General features: G+C 43.2%; 1 protein-coding gene and 1 long non-coding RNA gene across 2 annotated transcripts; both read right to left on the minus strand.

Annotated features, from left to right (window-relative positions):
• Window positions 1-4,423: 4,423 nt before the first annotated feature.
• Window positions 4,424-5,489, minus strand: LOC138772846 (uncharacterized). Its single transcript, XR_011359834.1, has 3 exons — window positions 5,418-5,489; window positions 4,580-4,669; window positions 4,424-4,509 (listed from the first exon to the last, which is right to left on the minus strand). It is a non-coding gene; the product is annotated as an uncharacterized lncRNA (long non-coding RNA).
• A 1,820-nt stretch (window positions 5,490-7,309) lies between these two features.
• LOC138772845 (lysosomal protective protein-like) lies at window positions 7,310-12,718 on the minus strand. Its single transcript, XM_069953567.1, has 10 exons — window positions 12,552-12,718; window positions 12,370-12,481; window positions 12,235-12,285; window positions 11,015-11,101; window positions 9,688-9,843; window positions 8,834-8,925; window positions 8,636-8,703; window positions 7,795-7,886; window positions 7,591-7,663; window positions 7,310-7,366 (listed from the first exon to the last, which is right to left on the minus strand). The coding sequence occupies exons 1-8, from the start codon at window positions 12,713-12,715 to the stop codon at window positions 7,837-7,839; spliced, it is 780 nt and encodes a 259-aa protein (XP_069809668.1). The 5' UTR covers window positions 12,716-12,718; the 3' UTR covers window positions 7,310-7,366; window positions 7,591-7,663; window positions 7,795-7,836.
• Between the last annotated feature and the right edge of the window lie 6,582 nt (window positions 12,719-19,300).

Here is a 19,300-nt window from a genome sequence, read left to right on the forward strand (position 1 = left end):
ATCCTGCTGTAATAAAAAGCTGAACTTACCAGAAATCCAGGTCCAGATTTTCTGCTGGTTGAAAAAAAACAGACTAAACCCAGGAATTCCAGCCATTACAGAGAGTCACGGCTCTATGAGTCCATCAATCACATGACTGCCTTCTCTCTGTGAGCCCTTAGATGGGCTGGGATACACGGGACTTCCTGTTTTCTGACCGTTTCCTGTTTTTTGAGAAAAAACAAAGTCAGTAAACAGGAAGTGCTGTGTTCCCCATGATAACTAAAAAAAAAATGAATGTAAATTGCAAACTTGCTTTATATTACATTTACTTTTGGTTTAGATTTTGAAAGTTATAACGACAGGTACACTTTAAAGAAACATAAGTCTTCCATGATTACAGTGAGACCAGATGGCTATTAACTTGGTATGGTGGATTCCCAACAGACTGGGATGCCATAACAAGGTGTGGTGACATACAGGACAGGGAACCAAGGAGTATTGGCCTCAACTTCATCTGCACACTGCTGGGAAATGCTTTTGAAGCTAGATTCTAATGACGGCTATAGAAATCTCTTCTTTGCGTACTACTAATGATATGGTATGTGCTTCATGTATCAACTACTCTACAATTCCGCCAAGCAGCAGTAGCATTGTGGTGGTGCTACATAAGAAGACACTGTACTTTGCAAGGAATACATTCAAAACCTCAAGCCTCATTAAACAATCTGCTATGTATTTCTGTAGCGCACCACATGGTAAAAATGGCTGCCATGCAAGATGAGTAACACTTCATAGCACGCCGCTTGGTAGCCTGACATAACCACAGTACTTAACTGCTTAGTCATTTCTTGTTGCTGGGTGTAGCCAGACTTCTGACCACTTTTTACAGCAAAAATAACAGGACGGGAATGAAGAAATGTCGACTGGGACATTCATAGAGTACTTGGAAAATTTTAAATAAAAAGCCAACTATAGACAAAGAGAGATTAAAGAGATTGTCTGGGAAAAATTCATAGTTAGCCACGCTGCTGGGGCTGCGGGGGACATGTCAGTAATGTATACTTACCTGTCCTGCTCCCCCAATGCTGCCTGTTCCCAGGCCAAACCCTGCGGCGCTGTCAGCGTTTTCAATACATCCAATGACGTGTCGCTCCCATCAGAAATGGCCACTCAGCATAGAGTCTATGCTATAACCGTTCATTTCCTATGGGAATAGGGCCTCATTGGATGTTATGAAAACACACAGTGGCACAGAGTGGGTGGACTGGACAGGTAAGTATACATTACTGACATGTCCTCCGCAGCTCCAGCAGCATGGCTAACTCTGATTTTTTTCCAGGACATCTCCTTTAAAAGGGGATTTCAGTATCGGAAATTGTTGTACCTTTTGACGTGTCGCAAAATGAGCAGGGAAAAGCTTGTGACTCCTTGTTCTCTGTGTATGTGACACATAGTGGTCCTATAGCCTTCAGCTTGGTCACATGCACAATACCGGGAAGAAAACACACTTCATGTGCACGTCTCCCGGCTCGTTCTTGCAGTCAGCCTGGATCTAAACACCCACGTCCCAACCAATTAAAACTTTTGACATATCTCATGGCAAAAAGTTTTTAGTTTTTTTGGGGGGAAAAGTGCCTCATTTGGTATCCCGAATACTTTGGGGCTACAGTGGTAGCGTCAAGAATGGCAGCGTGCAATAGGATGCCAAGGGGCTGGTTGTAGAAAGAACCCCATCAATTCCAATAATGGGGCCACAATTACCCCACTGTGCCTGCCCAGCCACCACTCCATTCACTCTTTAATTGCCCCGCTTGGTGGGTGAAACCTGTCATATTTAACATGTGTGATTGGAGCCTTATATTGATGGGTTCCAAGGAAGCTGAGATCCATGCTTCTGATGTTGAGAGAATTTAGTGGTTAGAGGGCCACTATTTTGCCCACAGCAATTAGGGGCAGTGGGGCATAAAGAATAGGGGTCTTCCATTGGAGGATAGAAAAACCTCAATCAAAAATATTATAATATCTCAGCAGCTGGCCGGAAGTGACTGGCAAGTACTTGCATTGTGAACAAACACGTTCCTTATATATTCACATAAGATTGAGCTAAAACTAGGCTATACAGAGAGGCATTGTGATAGGTAGCTGAGCAGATGTGTACCATAACATATAGGCCATTAGTTCCGGATATGGAAGGAATTATTATCACCTTATTCCAGGAACGATTATACTGCGTCGAGGTACTGACATCTGTTTGAATCTATTAAGATGGGAAATAAGTACATGATATATTCCCTGTTCTTGGAAAAACTTCTATTATGACTCTACTGCACCTACCACAAACAAACCATGTCCAATGCATAGGTCAATAATAGAACCCCAGCTGCTACCACATCATCCTAACTCGGTTCAGGGAAGAAAAAGAGCGCTGCACCTCACACCTATGGCTGATACTAGTACCTCTCGGCTGCATAAAAAACATCAGAATTCTGTATGTGAATTGATCAAGCCACACTGCCCCATGTACCACGTGCAGGTATCTGATACACATGGGTCCACACTGTGCCAGTCAGCGAACACCACCCCCGCAGGTGTGCACAGTCAGGGAAGGGGGGCCATGGAACGGCCCTGCAACCCCCATGCCACAGGACCGGACCCAAAAATGCCACACCAAAACCCAGCCAGCACCACCGGCGGAGGAAGCTGCCCCCAAACAGCACAAGTCTGGATAAGATATTGCACTCACCATAGCTATCAAAGACAGAATGGGACAGACAGGAGGGATTAAAACCATGAGCACTCAGGTGTCTCCTGCTAATTGCGGTCATGTGGGTCTCACCAGGAGAAGTGCAAAACACGGAGAAAAACTCGGCCTCACCCCACTAACAATGCTTCTGGTTATCACTTTCTCACAATAATAAAGTAAAGCAAAAAAAAACAAAAAACAGTAAAGTCCATTTGGTTGAACCAAGGGGAGGGAAAGGATGTTCATGAAGGGAAGGGGTGGTAGGAGGGGAGAAACCGATTCTTAGTTGGGTTCTAAGAACTTTGTGGTACGGCTCTGGTGTAATGGTCAACCCTTAAGAGAAATCTTTATATGATATTTTTATTACAAGAGAACTATTATATATTATTATAACAGTTATAAAAGCCATCAATAACATGTATCCATCACTTAGAATTAAAGCAAACTATCCAATATATGTGAACAGTAACATGAAGAAGTCTGGAGCAAAACACTGTGCCTTGGAGGGTCTAGAAGGGCTCATTATTGATGAATCGTCTGAACATCTCGAAAGCTTCTGAAGGTTTGTCTTCTGGCACCATGTGACCCGCTCCCTGCCAATCAATGAAAATTGTAAAAATTTCATAGCTCCAACATAGGTATCGCCTTTGGGGATGATTTTGGCTTGGCTAATATCTTAACAGAGTCTGCAGCAATGCTCTCTTCCTTCTGGAGGAAGCTACTTTGCATATTTCCCATTGGAGCATCGCATGGCCTACAAGACTCATATCTTCGGACATTGTCCTTAAGGAGATGTAATGGATAAATTTCCAAGAGAACTATGCATGGGATCTACATTAGGTAGACCTAGGATCATTAGATAATATACACTGACCCCCATTGACCACTTTGCGTCTATTTGCAGTAAATGTGTCTTTTTATGTAAGTTTTTTAAAGCTAAAGTCCAACAGATTATAAAATCCTGTTGCCGGCAGGTGAATATTGATTACAGGTACTAACTTACCTCTCCCTGTACTCGTGGTGAGCAGCTGGACCAGCTGCAGGACCCCCGCTGGGCTCTCGGAACTCCAGTACTGACATGTCACGATCGGCTGATGGACTGGCCCCTCAGCCAGTCAGTGACTGGGGTGGGACGCTGCTCCAGTCACTGATTGGCTAAGTGGGCTGTCCATCAGTCAGGACAGGCTACCCCCCAACCCCCCTTGGGGTTGTGTCCTCATCATAAATTGGGGGGAAAACGCCTTCTGGCAGGGGTCCCTAGGCCGGTCCCACCACTCATCGCAGTCACGGGGGAGATGTAAGTTAGTACTTGTAATTACCCCCCCGCCACCTGCAGGATTTTATAATCTAGTGGACTTCCCCTTTAAAAGGAACGTGTCAGGGTGAAAAAACCTTGACAAATCAGAGCATACAGTAAGAAAATATACAAACAAAGAAAAAAGGGGTTATCCAGAATTAGAAAAATATGGCGGCTATCCTCTAGAAACAGCACGACTCGTCTCCAGTTTGGTTGTGGTTTTGCAATTAGGCCTATTCAATTCAATAGAACTGAGTTGCAAAACCTCCACCCAAACTGGAGACAGAAGTGGTGCTGTTTCTGAAGGAAAGCAGCCATGATTTTCTAAGCCTGAAAAACCCCTTTAATGCGTCCTGATTTGAAATGAAGTAAGACAAGTCTGCACCTTCACAGTGAGGAGGGTTAGGTTGGTGTATTGCTTTGCATAACCAGCAATCTGTGACAGCTTTCCATCATTACTTCTCCAAGGATGGTATGATCCCTGCGACTAGAGAAGATTGTTAAATGCAGCAAGGATAATTCTTTTATATCTTACCTGATCACATCTGTCTAGTTACCTCTAAGTTTAGCGAATCCACAAACCACTCAATACCCAGAAAGTTACATGCCATGTCTAGATCTCCACTGTACACCAGGATGCGATACTTCTGCAGAGAAGGATACACAAGTAAGGCTGGGTTCACACTACGTTTTTGCAATCCGTTTTTTTTTCATCCATTTTTTGAAAAAAAAAACGGATGAAAAACAGATGGAAAAAATGTATGGATTTGTGTGCATCCATTTTGATCCATTTTTCCATTGAATTCCATTATTTCAAAAAGGGAACAAAACATACACAAAAACGCAGTCAACCACATTTTTTATAATTCTATGGAAAAACGGATGCACACACATGCATCCATTTTTTGCCAAAAAAAAACGGATTGCAAAAACGTAGTGTGAACCCAGTGTGAACCGAATAGACAAAAGGGAAAAAGCTGATGCAATAACACATCTGGTGGCATCTTACATCCCAGAGAATAAAGGGATCGGGCATGTGAAAACTCAAAATGTCTGACCACTCGCCACCCTTGACGTATGCCTGAGAAGAGTGGTGGAAACCACATATAAAGATGGTAGGCCACTCTTGCCGAAATCAGCATGTTCAGTAAAAAGGACCCATCAGGTTGATGAACTAAGCCCATGGCCTGTGACATACTGTTTTATTATAGGTTGTTCCTGTGCTGAAAAAAACTCTGCAAATGGCCCCCAGGATGTCCCTCATGACTGCAAGTATCCTGATATCCCACTCAGTCTTTCACAGGTGAGGGGCCGATGCAGGTTGTCCTCTTTTAAAGTAACATGTAAGGCCAGTTTAAGATATCCCTATTTCCAGAACACACCTGCTTCACTTACCTTCTCATTAAGGAGCTGATGGTATAGGTCCCGTGAATTTTGAAGCTCTCTGTTAAAATGCTGAAAGACTTCGGGGCTGCAAAACCATAGAAAGTGACATAACTCAGTGACAAATAACACAGGAAATTCACTCGCAGAAAATAGCGGAGGCACTCGCCGATTGTAGCAAAATATGAATTTCTTTTTATTCCACCATCAGGCAACACACATGGGTAGTGGATGAGCAATAGGCAACAGCTGTTTCGCACGCCACAGCGTGCTTCGTCACAACATGCGAAACAGCTGTTGTCTATTTCTCATCCGTTATCCATGTGTGTTGCCTGATGATGGAATAGAAAGAAATTCATATTTTGCTGAGTGAATTTGTCGACGACGTCCAAGGGGGACGGGACACCTTTATATGGTCGTGTTTAGACTAAAGGGAGTCCTGAGGTAAATTTCTATGTGGAAATAACACAGGAACCTATGAACTTGTGAGTGTTCAGGGACCACTATCTGTGGACAGTGTGATCATTAGAAAGGTCATTGCTTTTTTCCATGACTTTTTCTTCCTTCATAAATCTTTTAGTGCACAGCGTGCAAACCATCAGATACATTATGCCACCCCACACCAAATAGATATGACATTGTCCATTTAACCACGAAAACCAATCTCCAACTCTTATTGCTTTGGGGACTCATCACAGAGGAAAACAGACCTCCTGTTGTTCGTCTCCGGACCACTGGGACACTTAACGTTAAACAGTGTTGACATCTCGAGCTATGGGCATAACGGTAAGGACCCGTTCACGCTGAGCGAAAGTGGCGGAATTTTAAGAGGAGCGCGTGCCGCGGACGCTGCTTGAAATTCCACCTGTCCCATTGTTTCAATGGGATTCCTCGTGCGCCTCCGCTCTCCACCCAAAGAATTGATTTGTTTCGCTATTACAGAAATAATAAATGAAGAAAGGCAGAAGGAGGAAGGAGAAGACGACACCAATTCTGCCATTGAATTTTTTTTTTCTCATTCCATCCATGATTACGTAGACATAATGGGGTATTCTTTTCTGTTTTACAGTCATTCGTAAGCAGTTCTGACCTTTCTTAGACTAGCTTGCTTGTCCAGCAATGGTGACCTGGGAAAAGGGAGCCCTGTACCTGCTCCCCTGGGGAGAATAAGCAGATGCCTACTCAATCCTAAAATAAATCCCTCCACATTTGAAGCGAGCAGGCCAGACCACACTCCCTACACAATGGCCACTGGCTGGGAACAAGGCTTTAGGTTACCGGGGTGGGCTCAGATGGCCTCTTCCTGACCAAAATAAGGAAAGATCTTTTAAGCCAACTGGGATATGGAAAAGCAGGTTGACACCATCTTGATCACAGTAAAGCTCCCCATATATTTTTATGAAAAGGGGTTCAGAGCCGCTGGCATGACCTAGCAATTTGGAGGTTTATTTGGCTTCCTCCCCCAAAAGATGATGTTGGAGGAGTGACGGATTGTGCTTATTGGATTTCAACTGCCTAACCCATCTGTTCTCAGAGAGATAAGCCGCCAGCAGAGATGTCTAAAAGCAGCTTACCTCTCCTCAAGGTAAACATTAATTTTTGGCTCAACATTAATTTGTATTGGGAGATCGGGAGGGATAGCGGTCTGTCCAACAGCTTTGAAAGTTGTATGGCCACCTTACGGCCCAGCCACAAAGCAAACTCATAGGCTCCTATCGTATGCGGACTTGTCCCTGTCTAAGTCTAATGCTGCCCATGGTGGCCATTGTTCCCCCCCCACACACACACACACACTAAATGTAAAGCAATTACCTGCAGATCTCCCACTGGGGCAGCTCATGCGGGATGTGTAATGCTGACTGCACCTCTGGGTGGTTGAGGTAGGTGGTGAGGGCTGTGTAATTCACACAAGACACTATCAAGTACGTTGGCTTATGTAATCGGGACGTATTCCTCAGCCTCTGTACAACATGGAAGAGCAAAAGAGTCAATAAATAGAACATCTGAAAATAAACGTATCCATGTCACATCCAGATATACTAAAGGGGATGTTTATTAAGTCCGATCGTCATCTTTATAACTATTGGTTAGCAATACACAAAACGTCTTAAAAGACCTCCAACCCCCATTGGTTGTTCATATTTCCCTAAGATCTCCTATTTGCCTATAGAGGGTTTTGCCTTACCTCACTGAATAGGGAAACATGTTCCATAGACAGTATACCAGGGTGATAGGCTTTAATATGGTCCCCATAGTCTCTGCAAAGAGAGAAGCGTGTCTTATCATACAGTAGATGATCAAGCAACTTATCAATTTAAAGGGTACCTATCACTAGTTTCATGCTGCCCGAATCACACTGACACTCTCTTATCATGATTATTTTTTGTACCTGATATTGCCAGGTTCTCCCTCCACACAGGGCTGATAAAGATTATAAGTATTCAGTTTGGGGCTGAAAATATCTTCTAACGCTGAGGAAACCTAGAAGAAGAGTGACAACCATCATCATACTTTGCTTACATTGTCCCTGACACTTGAAAGGGAACCTGTCACCCCGCCCCCCGGTACCAGGGTGAAGGCCGCCCGAGCCCCGGATACTTACCCCATCTCGCCAAGTCCCGCTCCTGGAGCCAATCCCCGGCTGGAGATATCCCAGTCGGAAGCCCAGCGAGCGCTCTTCAGAGATGAGTCCGACGCCCATAGAGAATGACGGCTCCATTCATTCTCTATGGGCATCGGACTCATCTATGCAGCGCGCGCAACGGGCTTCCGACAAGGATATCTCCGTCCCGGGATCGGCTCCAGGAGCGGGACTTGGCGAGATGGGGTAAGTATCCGGGGCTCTAGCGGGGGTCGGGCGGCCTTCACCCTGGCACTGGGGGTGACAGGTTCCCTTTAAAAACTTCTGAGAGAGACATGCAAAAAGTTTGGATTCATTAGGGGAAAAGATTTTCAGACCCCCACCAATTTTTAGAGGGAAGAGAAGCACTCTGCTGAATGCTTCACTCCCTGGCTCACTGCAGTTTCATAGGATTACAATGGAAAAGCAAGTTGAAGATCAAAGTTTAAGTTAAGAGTGCCCACCTAACATTGTAACATTAGTTGAACCTTGCACCAATCTTGTACCAGTATTTCATCCCCCATTTATTTAATTTGTGGGTTGCTACCACACCGTTTATCCGGTGTCAGTCATAAAATACTTGGTGGTACTAAATATCCCCAATACTTACTGCGTCCTGACAGGCCTCGTCTTTGGACATTCTTCTCACAGCAAGTGGACTCCAGAAGTGACCATGTCCTATATCAAGAAGAAGAGGACAAATTAAATGGGGGGATGGGGCACTATATATATAAGAACGAAGATATATAAGATGACAGGACATTACAGAGATACATACATACTAAAACAGTGCTTACTTCTCACTCACTTTATATGCATCAGACCGTGGTAATATCCAAAATATATCAGGAAGTTAAAGTCCAATGTATAATCTGTAACCCCATTTCCTATAGCAAAGCCCTGAAATAGAATAATAAAAATCCAGCATTCATATGTTACCGTTTCTCATCCTTCTCAGGGCGTATGAGCCCTTATCACCAAAACTCATACTATTTCCCTGTTTCTTAAAGGAGTATTCTGCTCAAACAAAACTTTCCATATGTTGCTGCCCATGGTGAGACTAAGACATGAAACGATAATTAGCCGAATTGGCCCTATCTGGCCGATTATCGTTCCGTATATTAAACACAATGATCAGCCGATGACAACGATTATCGGCTGATCGTTGATTTAGGTTTGGACTTATAATTGTCGGGCGCCGACCGCACATCGTTACGTATAACAGCAATGTGCGGCCGGCGGCTGACGATTTGCAAAGTGTATACATTACCTATCCATGGTCCAGGGCTCCACTTGCGGTCTGCATCTCCCTGGATCCCACACGATGCAGCTTTAGAGCGGCCTGTGATTGGCTAAGCGACCTGTCAGCTGAGACAGCTCTGAAGCTGCAGCGGGCGGAAACCAGGCAGAAGTGGACCGCAAGAGGAGCCCTGGACCTGGACCATGGACGGGTAATGTATGCAGTTAAAGCAAGGGCTGCAAGGACATCGGTAACGATGTCCATGTAGCCCTTGTTAAACGATTATCAGGCTGTGTAATAGGCCCAGTAAGCGCGCGGTGATCTAGCAGATCGGCGCTCGTTTAGAGTTATTATCGGGCTGTGTAATAGTACTCTTACAATTCCTTCCATACTTGTTATTAGCGAGTAAGATGTCTTCTTACCCTCAGGTGTATACTGCTGTCCTTCATAACTTCCACTGCCAGAGAAGGGACATAAAAGCCACCATAACTCTCCCCCGCTATGTAAAAATCATTGGCGGTGAACTCAGGATACAGGCGGAAAAAATCCTTCAGTGCCGTGTAGTGATCCTCAGCAGTCTGGGAAAGAAGAAATAATGGGCATCATGTAGGCACAAGCTTCCTTCTTACTGCATTGTCAGTGTAGGCAGCGCAGCAGGGGGTGTGTGCTTTATGGCAGTAAAGGTAAGGGTAATGCAGTAGGCTGTGTGTGCTTTATGGCAGAGAAGTATCAGACTATTTCAATCTCAAGAAAGTGATGCAGTACTGTCTCTTACCTAAAAAGGGGGAATATAGAATTGGAACTTGTAAAAAAATAAGAAGGGTGCGAGAGTGAGGAGCCTAAAATGTTTGGCAGATTCTGCAAAAAAACAGTTGTGATTGCTAGAAGTCCTTGCCATGGCCTGTGCCAGATTAAAAAAAAAGAAGAAAAGCGAGCTACTCCAATCAGAGAAGACAACCCCTGTGAGGCACTGGATGTAACAGCACTGTAGTCACTTATGTGGTCTGAAGAGCTGGAATTCGCTCACATGTTCACTGTATGGGGTGATGATATGTTTGAACAGAATATTTCTAAAAATATTTGTCTATTGTAAACTAGTACTGATGGTATTATTGGTCTTAGTATACTGGATTTGGTTAGTAACAGTATGGTGGAATTAGTAGTGGTTATCATATGGTGGTAATATTTCCCCCTTGTATATTGGGATTGGTGATATTTGTCTTTGTGTACAGGATTTGACTGGTAACAGTATGATGGTAATATGTTTGGTGATAATATTTGCTTCTTATATACTGGTGTTATTTTCCGGCAGTATCACTATTGTATTCAAGTACATTACACATGCAAAATTGTCTTAACTATGTCAACATAGATAAATATGGGCCCCAAGAATGATTTTCCCCCCAGTGGGCACAAAGTAGTCCTGTCTGATACTAAATCATTAAATCCCCCATCTTCTGCTGACTCTGTCCCAGTCTATATGGCAAAGCTGTCAAATGTAAGCTGCCGAAAACAGGAAGTGTTAGCTTATTGTGTGTGTACTGTATGGCTAGTGTGGAAAGTGAAAGATTTTTTAAATCTATTTTCGTTTATTTTTTGAGGTTAATAAAAAACAAACGCACTAATGTAAAAACTAAGGGCATGTTCACACTAAGGAATACATGTTAGAGTTCCGCCCGTCCCATAGACTCAATGATGATCGCCGTCTGTCAAAAGAATTGACATGTACCACTACACATAAGCTCCTACCTGTGTATCACCAGTTACATAATTTTTGTCATCAGAATATGAAAATCCAACTCCAGCAGGGGATTCCAGATAGAGAACATTTGCAATCTAAAGCATGAGAGAGAAGAAGAAAACAAGAAGGACTAAAAGGATTGAAAATTAACCAATTCAACAACCATACATGGATTGAAAGCCACCAGATCAAAATCTACACGAGTTATGCATATTCTCCACTGCTTTGTATGGCTTTGCCCCTCTTCATATAGTGCACTCCCAACATACATACAGTTTGTGAACCCGTCATACAAGAACATGGCCTAAAGGTTATCCGATATGTGATAATAGACCATTTCTTTAGTAACTAAACAATCAAATCTAATTTTTTTGCCTCATATATTTGATATGTTTCTCTTTATCTACTTTTAGTCCAAATTTATGCAAAAAAATTAGAAAATTCTACAATCTGGCACCACTGAACGTCCAATGTATGTTTATGATGTATACGTCTGCCATACACCATACTGGCTGTACTTAACTATACAGAAAAACAAAGACATACCAACGTAATACAACCTGGCAAATAATAGGACACAAGAACTACTATATACTGAATAAAACCCAAGTGACAAAGGAAATGTAAATTACTCACCCCCAAAGCTATAGACCGTGATTTAGTCTCTGCACAGTTTAAATATGTGAGCAACCCATTAAAGGGGTACTCGAAAAATCTTTTTCTTTCATATTAGCTGGTTATACAGATTTGTAAATTACTTGTATTTAAAAATCTCAAGCCTTTCAGTACTTATCAGCTGCTGTATGTCCTGCAGGAAGTGATGCATTTTTTCTAGTCTGACCCACTGCTCTCTGCTGCCACCTCTGTTGATGTCAGGAACTGGCCAGAGCAGGAGAGGTTTTCTATGGGGATTTACTACTGCTCTGGACAGTTCCTGACATGAACAGAGGTGGCAGCAGAGAGCACTGTGTCAGACTATAAAGAATACACCACTTTTTGCAGGACATACAGCAGCTTATAAGTACTGGAAGACTAGAGATTTTTTAATAGAAGTAAATTACAAATCTATATATCTTTCTGAAACCAGTTGATTTGAAAGAAAATTATTTTTGCCAGGGTGCCCCTTTAAGAGAACATGAAAATACAACATAAAATGAAGTCAAACTATCACCACACATGGGAAAAGTGCAAAATATTGATGGTATATAACAAACTTGAGAATTATCACCTTATTCCAGGAATATTCATTGTTCTTCAGGGTGCTGCTGTCTGGATGAATCTATAAGAATAACAATATTGATATATCTATATTCTCAGAAAGAAAACCATGAGTACACAACTAAGAGTGATCTACTAGACCCACCAGGAAGGGTCCGTGCTCAGTCAGTAAACCAGCGAGGCTGCTGCAGCCAGGACCTCCATTCAGCCACAAGACCAGAGGACAAGACTTGGGATCTTCCTGACACTCCACAAACCTGCAAAGAAAAAGATAGTGGAGATATAGAGAGCGCAGGGCTGGGGGAGTATGGGTCACCGACAACTCACCAATAATGGAGGTGTTTTCCACTTGATGCACTAAGAAATCCAGAAAACTGGCGAAATGAGGGCTGGTTACTGAGACCAGGGAGGCCGAAGATTTCATCTACCTCGGGAGCGGGCTCTGCTGGAGATATAGCCAGCAACAGGGCACAAAGCAAGACCGGAAACATCTGTAATAGACGGGAGGGAGATCACATCATAACCAAGCTACGTCTTCTCATAGCCTCATACCTCATTCCAGAACTCAACTTTGCACATCTACAGTGTGTTCTATCTAGTATAATCCCATAGGATAAAATACACAAACTATTTAGGGAGGATCCCACCAATAATACCTTTATGGTGCGTTTACACAGGCAGATTTATCTGACCAATTTTAGAAGCCAAAGTCAGGAATGGACTTGAATCTCAGTCTTTCCTTTATGACCTGTTCTCTGTTTATAGTCTGTTTCTGGCTTTGGCTTAAAAAATCTGTCAGATAAATCTCTCTGTGTAAACGCACCATTAGACAACCTAATTTTCATAGAGCCCCTTATCCTTACCGTCTCCTGGTCTGGGTCTCAGCACAGTATGACTTAGATACATATGAAGTTCGGCTTTATAGACACATGACAATATCCGTTATCAATCTTTAGGAAAGAAATACTGTCTAGACATTTCTATTATATACAGGGTTAATATTTCAGGCCATATGACCAGAATCCATGTTATCTAATCAGAGATACGTTATGATGTGACTGAGCGATAAGCCATAGATAAAGTGAACTGATCCCTGTATATGATATACCAAAAGTTAGAGTAAAGTGAACCCCCGGCCACTTGTAAGCTGGCCTTAGGGCAGGGGTAGGGAACCTTCGGCTCTCCAGCTGCTGCAAAACTACAACTCCCATCATGCCTGGACAGCCAAAGCTAAAGCAAAGAAATCTGAATGTCAAGACACAGGCCTCCCTGCTTGTCTAAGCACTAAATAAACATATTTTATCCCCCACTATACAGGCAGCTTACACCCAGCCACCACAACAGAAATGATTTACCTTACTTGTAATCCAGCATCCCATGGAGGCTATCGGTCCTCTGTATAATGGTCACCCTCCACCCTCTCAGTACACACTGTGCAGTAATGATCAGCCTCCAGCACCTGGGCCATACTGAGAACCTGGACTGGCCTGTAAGGGAATGACTACTACCAACCTGCCAGTCATTCCATAAAATCCAGGCCTGAAAACAGGATGTACCAAAGTGCCTGGCAAGCGATGTCTTGTGATGGCAAGCGAGGCTATGTTCCCGCTACGTATAAACAACAGGTGTTTTTTTAAAGGGGTTATCCAGCGCCACAAAAACATGGCCACTTTCTTTCAGAGACAGCACCACTCTTGTCTGCAGTTCAGGTACAGTTTGCAATTAAAGCGACTCTGTACCCACAATCTGACCCCCCTAAAACACTTGTACCTTCGGATAGCTGCTTTTAATCCAAAATCTGTCCTGGGGTCTGTTCGGCAGGTGATGCAGTTATTGTCCTAAAAAACTACTTTTAAACTTGCAGCCCTGTGCCAAACTGACATGGCCTAGATTGTGTATGCATTAGGCTGGCACACCCTCTCCATCCCTCCTCCCCGCCCTCCTCATCATTAGGAATGCTCCAGCCAGGTATTCTCCTATTTATCAGCTGTGTGAATACTGAACATACTGATCGTTAAAGTGTCACTGTCGTTAATTTTTTTTTTTGCAGAAATCAATAGTACAGGCAATTTTAAGGGTACTGTTACACAGGCCGATGGGGACCCGATAATAACAGTAAACAAGCGTCGGCGCTCGTTTACTGAGCCTATTACACGGCCCGATAATCGTTTAACAAGGGCTGCATGGACATTGTTACCGATGTCCTTGCAGCCCTTGCTAATCTGGCATACATTACCTATCCATAGTCCAGGGCTCCTCTTGCGGTCTGCTTCTCCCCGGGTCCCCGATGTTTTAACTGACAGGCCGCTCAGCCAATCACTGGCCGCGGTGGTCCCGTCCTGTGATTGGCTGAGCGTCCTGTCAGCTGAAGGAGCAAGAGGCGCCCAGGACCATGGATAGGTAATGTATTTATTTTCCAAATCGTCAGCCACCGAACGCGCACCGCTATTACACGTAGCGGTGCACGGTCGGTGGCCGGCAATTATAGGTCAGAACCTATATCAACAATCAGCCGATGACAACGATCATCAGCTGATCATTGTGTTTATTACACGGAACGATAATCGCCCGGATATGGCCGATTCGGCCGATTATCATTCTGTGTAATAGTACTCTAAGAAACTTTGTAATTGGGTTTATTAGGCAAATATGCCATTACCTGCATTTAAAAAGACTTTCCCCAGGTACCCCCCCCCCCCTCCTGTCTCTCATCCACTGCTCATTATCAGGAAATCTCGACTGTTTAACATCAGTCGTGCCCTGTGTAATCTATGGAGAGGGGAGGGGGGAGGAGGGAGGAGGGAGACTAGTCACCAGCAGAGAACAAAGGATTACACAGCGGGACCTGTATGGAAGCATATTCAGAGGTCAGAGAGGTCAGTGCTTACTTCAGTGAAGATAGCCCGGTGATGTAGCTATAAATTAACTCTTTGTTGTCCTGTTTTGGTGCCTCATCTCCCTCCACCCCTTCCCTCTTTATAGAGAACAATGAAGACAGGGGGGAGAGCTTCAAACTGCTTTTTCATGATAAAAATGCATTTTTCGGCTAATAAACCCAATTACAAAGTTTTTTAACATCGCCTATTGATTTCTGCAAAAATCTCTAGGCCATTGCAGTTTGGCACGGGCTGCAAGTTTTAAAGTTGTTTTTTAGGACAATAACTGCATCATCTGCCGAATGGCCCCCAGGACAGATATTGGATTAAAAGCAGCTATCCGAAGGTACAAGTGGTTTGGGGGGGGGGGTCAGATTGTGGGTACAGAGTTGCTTAAAGCTCCATTCACTTCAATTGAACTGAGCAGCAAAACCCCACCCAAGCTGGAGACAAGAGTGGGACTTTCTCATGGTGAAATACAGCGATCCCGGATTACAATTATTTTCTCTATCTTACAAATTGTTCAAGAGATAGAAAATACGGCCATATCATGAGCACATGGCGTTATAAAATAAAGGAAGATTTCTCAGTCCAACATTGGGAAAAAGTTGTGGATTTTTGTACAAACTGAATCCCTCCCTTTCCCTCTTCCCCTGGGATCGGGAAATACAAAAAGCAATCTCATTGGTCTTAACAGGAACAGACCTAGTTTTGAGTCATATATTATGTTAAAGATATCTCAGAGTCAAAAACACAAGTTTAAATACCTTTTAGATGCTCACTGTCTACCTGATCATTAAGAAAAAAAGAGATCATTAAGGGGAACCAGCTCTTTGGAAGGTAGAGTGCTTTTTCCTCCTTCTTCTTCCCACGCCGCTTACCTCAGATAGGAGCCCCTGCACCAGTAGGTAGATAGGTGCCCCTGCACCAGTAGGTAGACAGGTGCCCCCTGTAGTTATATGCCTGCCAGCAGATGGGTGCCTTTTCTAGTAGGTATATGCCCACCAGTAAATAGATAGGTGCCTCCCCCAGTAGGCAATTGCTTGACTATATGTATGTAGATGCCCCCTGTAAGTAGCTTCCCTCCCAGTGGAATCCTGGTGCTACCGTTAGGTATATTCCCCACAGTAGGTGGTTGTATGTTTTTAGGTAACCAGCTGCCCCCAGAGTACCTTATGTCTGCTTCCTTTCAGTTGATGCAAGCACAATGTGTGTCATCATCATGCAGTCTGAGGTCTACAGGGCTAGTGACATGACATGGAACATGTGGTTGTTAGCTCAGTTGGCACTCACCTGCAAGTATGTCTTGAGGGCGCGCTTAGGGCCCTATTACACGGGACGATTATCGTGCGAAAAATCTTTAAATTGTTCGAATTTAAACGATTACCGTTCTGCAGGCAACGATCGAAAAATTGTTTATGTGTCATTGATTTAGATCTGAACCTAAAATTATCGTTAATCGTTCGCTGTAATTCCACATTCGTTCGCTCAAGTTCCGCATTTGTTCACTAATCGTTCAGTGTAATTGCACATTGTTCATTGTTTTGCTGCGATCAGAAGGTGTAAACGATCATAGCAACAATCGCAATAACGATTGCAGTAAGGATCGTAACTAACGGTTATCGTTCTGGGTAATATGGTGAACAATTTCAGGTTAACGATAAACAATCTAGTTTGCGAAGACTAGAGTCCATCAGGTTCAACCTAGGGAAACCAGAACAATACCTGGATCAACGTATCATCGGAAATCTAATGCCCATAACTTGTAATATTATATTGTTCAAGAAAAACATCAAGGCCTCCCTTAAACTTATTTAATGAATCGGCCATGACAACATAATGTGGCAGAGAATTCCACAGCCTTACCGCTCGTACAGTAAAGAACCCGCATATTTTTTCTAAACTAAATAGCACCAAGCTTGATAACCTGTCTTGGTCCTGTAACCAAGGGCGGCCGAAGATTGTGCTGTCTAAAAGCACTCTTATCCTTGGCAGCTGGTGCCTGCCACTGATCAGTTAAGTGGAGTTTACTGTCCACCATTACCCCCCAAGTCCTTCAAAAGTACTTTACGCACTGTTCTATTATTTAGCCCAACTCAAATGCATAACTTTACATTTGTCCACATTAAATGTCATTTACTATTTCTCTGCCCAAGCCTCCAGCTTCTCCAAATCCCTCTGAAATATTATATTATCATCCTCTGTGGTGATTACTTTAACCAGTTAAGTGTCATCTACAAATATTTAAATTCTACCCTGTAGCCCCTCTATAAGGTCATTTATAAACATATTAAAAAGAAGTGGACCCAATCCTGACCCCTGCGGTAACTAGTAACACTAGTATCTGTGACCCAATCAGAGTATGTGTTCTATGACTCTCATTTTATACACCAACCTTACATGTGGGCACAGTATCAAAAAGTCCAGATACACAACGTCCACAGCCTCACCCAGGTCCGGTCTATAACTGACCTCCTCATAGAAGCTGATCAGATTAGTCTGACAGGATTAATCTCTCTTAATCCAATGCTGGTGCTTTGTGATCAGATTATTTCCATCTCTTAGAAAACCCTTAAATATTTTAGCCACAGTAGATGCTAAACTTATAGGCCTATAGTTTCCAGGATCACTTTTTAACCCCTTATTAATTATAGATGATAGAATCTTTGAATATTAGGAATAAGGGTCTGTCTGACACAGCACTTAATTCCTGAAAAATTCTGAAATAGATGCCAACTGGGCGCGTTGATTTGTGGATTTTATGGTTACTCTTATTTTATAGAATTTTTCACAAAATCTCTAGCATGTAGTCTTGCCATTCACTCGAAAAAAGACTATAGGCACTAAGCATGTGGCATCTCATGGCTGACATCCGGAATTGATAATAGTTCAGACACACATAGAACGTAAAGCACAAAGAACAATAGTTGCCTCCGCAAGAGAGTCCATAAGCCCCATGGACAAGAGGCTGTTATGACGAATGACATAAGGGGCGCGATTTGTGGATTTTTATATTTTTGAGGCAGCGCCGCACTTCTTGCTGCTTTAGGCAGGTAAGAGATATTCAAGGATTTACATTATCCCTACTCATGTCATCTATCATAGGGTCTTCCTATGTAGATACAGTAGAGAAGAAGGTATTTAGTAGATTGTCCTTTTCCTCATCCCCTTTCACCATTAAACCTAAATTATTTTTGAGGGGGCCAACATTTTGAGTTTTAAGTTTTTTATTAATTATGTAGGTGAATTATTTGCATAGAGTATGTATCATTCAGGAGTTTAACCTAAGATGCTCTTAAAAATGTCCCATTTCTTTTATTTCAGCCTATATCACTAGGAGTCTCTCTTATTTGTTGAAAGTTGGCCTTTCTGAAGTTTGATGTTTTTTGTAGACCCCTTTACTAAGCATTATTGAAGTATAAATGAGAACTTATTATGTTGTGGTCACTTATTACCTAGGTGACCCCCTACCTCTACCTTTGACATTCTGTGCAGTCTATTGGTTATGATTAGGTCCAGAAGCGCCCGCCCCTCCCCCCTCTTGTTAGTACCTGCACTAGTTGGGAAAGGTAATTTTCTTTTATTATTTCCAAAAACCCGCTTCATTTGCTGGAGCTGCAGGTTTCTGCTTCCTAATCTATATTGAGGTATGCAAAGTCCCTCAAAATAATGACTTCATTCTGCTTCACAGCCGCATCTATTTGTCTTATTAGGAGATTTTCAGCTGTTTCCATTATACTTGGAGACTGGATAAGCCCTTTAAAGTGACTCTTTACCGACAATATAACACCCCCCCCCAAAACCGCTTGTACCTTCAGATAGCTGCTTTTAATCCAAGATCTGTCCCGGGGTCTGTTCGGCAGGGGCCTTTGTCCAACTGGCGTAGCCTAGAGTTTCTGTGCATTAGGCTGGCACAACCTCTCCATCCCTCCCCATCATTAGGAATGCTCCAAGCAGATTTTCTACTATTTATCACTTGTGTGAGCAGTGCACATGTGCTGGATTGTTAAGGCACCTGTGCAGTGTTCAGACAAGTGAGGAATAGGAAAATACCTGTCTAGAGCATTCCTAATGATGAAGAGGGTGGGGAGAAGGGACGGAGAGATTGTGCCAGCCTAATGCACAGACACTCTAGGCCACGCCAGTTTGACACAGGGCTGCAAGTTTAAAAGTTGTTTTTCAGGACAATAACTGCATCAC

Source organism: Dendropsophus ebraccatus, chromosome 14, assembly GCF_027789765.1.
Source record: "Dendropsophus ebraccatus isolate aDenEbr1 chromosome 14, aDenEbr1.pat, whole genome shotgun sequence".
In the NCBI taxonomy this organism is placed as follows: Eukaryota; Metazoa; Chordata; class Amphibia; order Anura; family Hylidae; genus Dendropsophus; species Dendropsophus ebraccatus.